At 32.1% G+C, this 4,053-nt stretch overlaps 1 protein-coding gene across 1 annotated transcript; it reads left to right on the forward strand.

Moving 5' to 3' along the window:
- On the forward strand, positions 2,018-3,756 carry LOC107613338 (clavaminate synthase-like protein At3g21360; the record flags this gene model as incomplete). The annotated part of the gene is given in 4 exon segments (XM_016315298.2): positions 2,018-2,058; positions 2,158-2,529; positions 2,613-2,863; positions 3,245-3,756. Coding segments are annotated over 3 exon segments (948 nt in total). The 3' UTR covers positions 3,585-3,756.

A 4,053-nucleotide genomic window follows, 5' to 3' on the forward strand; every position in this document is an offset into this window, starting at 1 on the left:
ACAATATTATTATAATATGGAAAAGAAAAATAGTAAAATATATATATAAGAGAAGAGTAAATGAAAAGAAAAGAATTATAGGCTGCGCCATCGGCATTTTTGTATTCTTTTAACTTTAAAACTTTTAATTATTATTTTCTTACTTTAATTTAGGAGTGTACCATGCATCTGAATGAAAATATTAAAATTTTGATACGATCTGTATTAAAATGATGGGATCAGAATTAATATCTATATATTTTAGTTTTGAATTTTATCTGATTCATACATTTACAGATTGAGTTAGATTAAATTTAAATATATCTGTAAAATATAAAAATATTTAAAAAAATATATTTTTATTAAAAAATATTAATAAAATATATTTTTTGTTTTTTAAAATATATTTAATTATTTTTAAAATATTATTAAACATATTTTTTAAATAATAAAAATAAAATAATACAATATATTATAATTATTAATTAAAATAAAATATAAAAAATATTTATTTATTTTTTTTTGTAAATCCATAAATATACGAATACCTATCTAAAATTTGTAATTCGATTTTATTAGTATGCGGATCGGATCCGATTCAATAACTTTATAGATGAAATTATATCCGTAATTTTTAGATTTGATTTGGATAAACACCGTAGATAAACAAATTTCGATTTATAATCACTCCTACTTCAGATGATATTTAAAGTTAGAAAACTATTTAATATTAGGGAATTTTTTGTTTCCTAATTAAATGGGTGCATGTGTCTTTTTTTTTTAAAGAAAAAACCTAAAAAAATAATTTTTTTGTGAGCTCTTTAATTTATCATTTTTACTTTTATTTACATAGCAACTGGCCAAAATTTTAAGGACATCGATAGAAAATAGAAATACAACCAAGTTGTATTATTAGTGGTAGTGGCACAAAGACAATAATACACGTGAGGTAGGTACACCGTACACACACAAAAAAGAAGGGAAAATGTTGAACAAACAAATATCGAGAAGGGAAATTAATTACGAAATTAAACAAGAAGAGGAAGAAAATAAAAACCCACATGATATTGATATTTCGTTTTTTTAATAAATATCTTGACGATATTGTCAGATTTTTTTTATTTGTTCAGATTATTTACAATAAAAAGAATTTAATTTTTTATTAGATACATACATGTGTTTAAAACATGCATGACAACAAAATTCTAATTTTTTATATCCACTAGCAGATCAAAACAATTGACAACATAATATTAATAAGGGAATCACGTTCTACTGCCTTCTAAAATGTGCATACTTATGATACATTAAAAGCAATTTAGAAACTTATTTGGTCTGGTTATTATTAATACACGCAAGATCTTACCAACCTAATATTTCACATTAAAACAGTACGATGCTTATTTAAAAAGTGATTGGTCTAATATTTTTGAATAATATGAATAATTATTAATTAAATTAAAATATACTATATTTTTAAATTATTCACTTAAATTTTAATATTAAAATAATTATCTAAACACCTAATAAAATGAATATTCGATATATTCATTGTTCACATTATTTAGTATTTTCATTGTTTACGGATATTTTTTTTTAAATAAAAATAAATCTGAAGAGTATTCAATACAAACCTCTCTCTTGAGAATTGAGATACGGCATAGGAGCGCATCCCCACCACATTCAATTGAAAACGATATTACTAAATTGTCCTTGAGCGGACGTACATATATGTATGTGTCCAAATGTATAAAATATAATCTTTGGTGCAAATCCAGCTTAATTTGTAGTCAAAATATCAACACGTTGAGGTCGTGGTGGCTTAATTATGATTTTTGCATTTTGGAAGACAGTGGGGTTTGGTTGGTGTGTTTTCTTAATTAATGTCAAATTGCCAAAATTGTATTTTATTAGATCCATGTGAATGTGATGGCTGGCTAGCTAGATGAGAGTGTAAAACTGTTACTCATATTACTCCTCTTTTAGTAACCATATTTCCTTTCTTCTATAAATAAACTAAACCTCATATACTCCACTCACCAGACCACAATAAACCAAATCATTCAATTGGTCTAATTTGTGAGTTCTCACTAAGTCTTGTATTATTATTCAAATTCGTTATATATTATATAGTTTTTCATTTTCTATCTTCAATAGTAACCGTTTCTGAGTTAACAGTGAGATCAATCGAGGATGGTGGCATCAGAGGCATTCGTGGAGATCCAGGTTCCACAGCAGAAGGTTTACGACGGAGTTAGGTTTCCGGCGGTGGTGGCTCCTCCTGCAGCAACGACGGTGTCACTTACGGAGTCTATCAAGGGCAACAGAGAGTACCTGGATTCTCTGATTCGGGAAAGAGGTGCCGTGGTGTTCAGAGGATTTCCGATCCAAAACCCCTCTGACTTCAACGACGTCGTAGAAGCCTTCGGCTGGGAGGAGTTCCCCTACCACGGTGGCGCCGCTCCCCGCACCAACGTTATTGGCCGTGTGTTCACCGCCAATGAGTCCCCACCGGAGCAGAACATCCACTTCCACCACGAGATGGCCTTGGTCCGCTCTCTTCCCTCTTTCTCTCTTATCTTATAAGCGTGTATTTCGTGTCTAAATGTTTTTTTGTTATGGTGGTTGGACAGTACCCTGAGTACCCCGGGAAGTTGTTTTTCTACTGTGACGTGGCACCGGAGAAGGGAGGAGAAACACCAATAGTATTAAGCCACGTGGTGTATGACAGAATGAAGGAGAAGCACCCTGAGTTCATTGAGCGCATAGAGAAGCATGGCTTGTTCTACACTAGGCACACTCAGGAAGAAGACGATCCTACCCCTATTGGCCGTGGCTGGAAATCTACCTTCGCCACCAATGATAAGAAAGTTGCTGAAGAAAGGTCAGTTAACTGAAGATAGTGATTTAGTAGTGAAATGTTTGGTAACCAAAGAAAATCAAACGGCCATAACTTGTTTTATTTAACATTTATTAATTGTTGCGATAATTAATTAAGAGGAGTGCTAGGACCAGTAATTTTTGTGTTTTGTAACCATCAATTGGCTATCAATAGTCTTTTTAATGGTGTGAGATTACATCCAATAGTCTTGATGGTTAAGTGCTGGCCACAAAACACAAAAATTGTTGGCCTTCTAAACTTTTCCATTAATTAATGTTAAATAAGGTAAGTTCTTGCTGTTTTTTTTTTTGTCTACCTAGCATTTAGAGTATTACTCTGTAATTAAAGAGAAATGTTAGTTAATTAATGTTTTTATTGGTACAGGGCTGCTAAGCTGAACATAAAGTTGGAATGGTTGGAAAATGGAATAGTGAAGGAAACAATAGGGCCAGTGCCAGGAGTAAAGTATGTGAAGAGCAGACAAAAGAGTATATGGTTCAACCACTCCATGGGCTGGGATGACCCTAAGAAGCCCGTGATATTCGCCGACGGGGAGGCGCTGCCGCTCGATGCGGCCAAAGATGCTCTCAGAATGCTGGAGGAGGAATCTGTTGACCTTCCTTGGCAGAAAGGAGATATTCTCTTGATTGACAATTTGGCTGTCCTTCACGGCCGTAGAGCATGCAACACCCCTCGCAGGGTCCTCGCTGCACTTGTTAAATAGATCTTCATTTCTTTCTTAATTAATTTTGTAGGTATCTATTGCTCAAAATCAAAGTTGCCTTTCAGATCCAGTTTCCCTATGAAATAAGGGTGCTTCAATCCATGAGGCTATGTATGATGGTGTTCCATTCTCTAGTTGTCGTTGGATCTTGGTGTTTCCTCTAATTTTTTTTTTTGGGAGCTAGACCGAATGTTATTTAAATTTAATCAAATAAAGATTGTTGCTATTAATTTTAATTTTAAGTACTTTTAATATATATTTTTTTAATGTTGATGCTCAAACTCAACAATACACCAATTGTGTTTCTAAACCGTGTTAATAATGATAGTAATAATAACTCAAGGAATCCGATAATGTAAATAGTGCAATCTAAAGACTAAACTAATAATAAGTGACTTTTACAGTTTACCCTTTACAGAAGCTTTAATTAACCTTTACCATAAATAAAAAGAAGCTATGTATTTATGTC

This window comes from Arachis ipaensis, chromosome B08 (genome assembly GCF_000816755.2).
Source record: "Arachis ipaensis cultivar K30076 chromosome B08, Araip1.1, whole genome shotgun sequence".
NCBI classification, from domain to species: domain Eukaryota; kingdom Viridiplantae; phylum Streptophyta; class Magnoliopsida; order Fabales; family Fabaceae; genus Arachis; species Arachis ipaensis.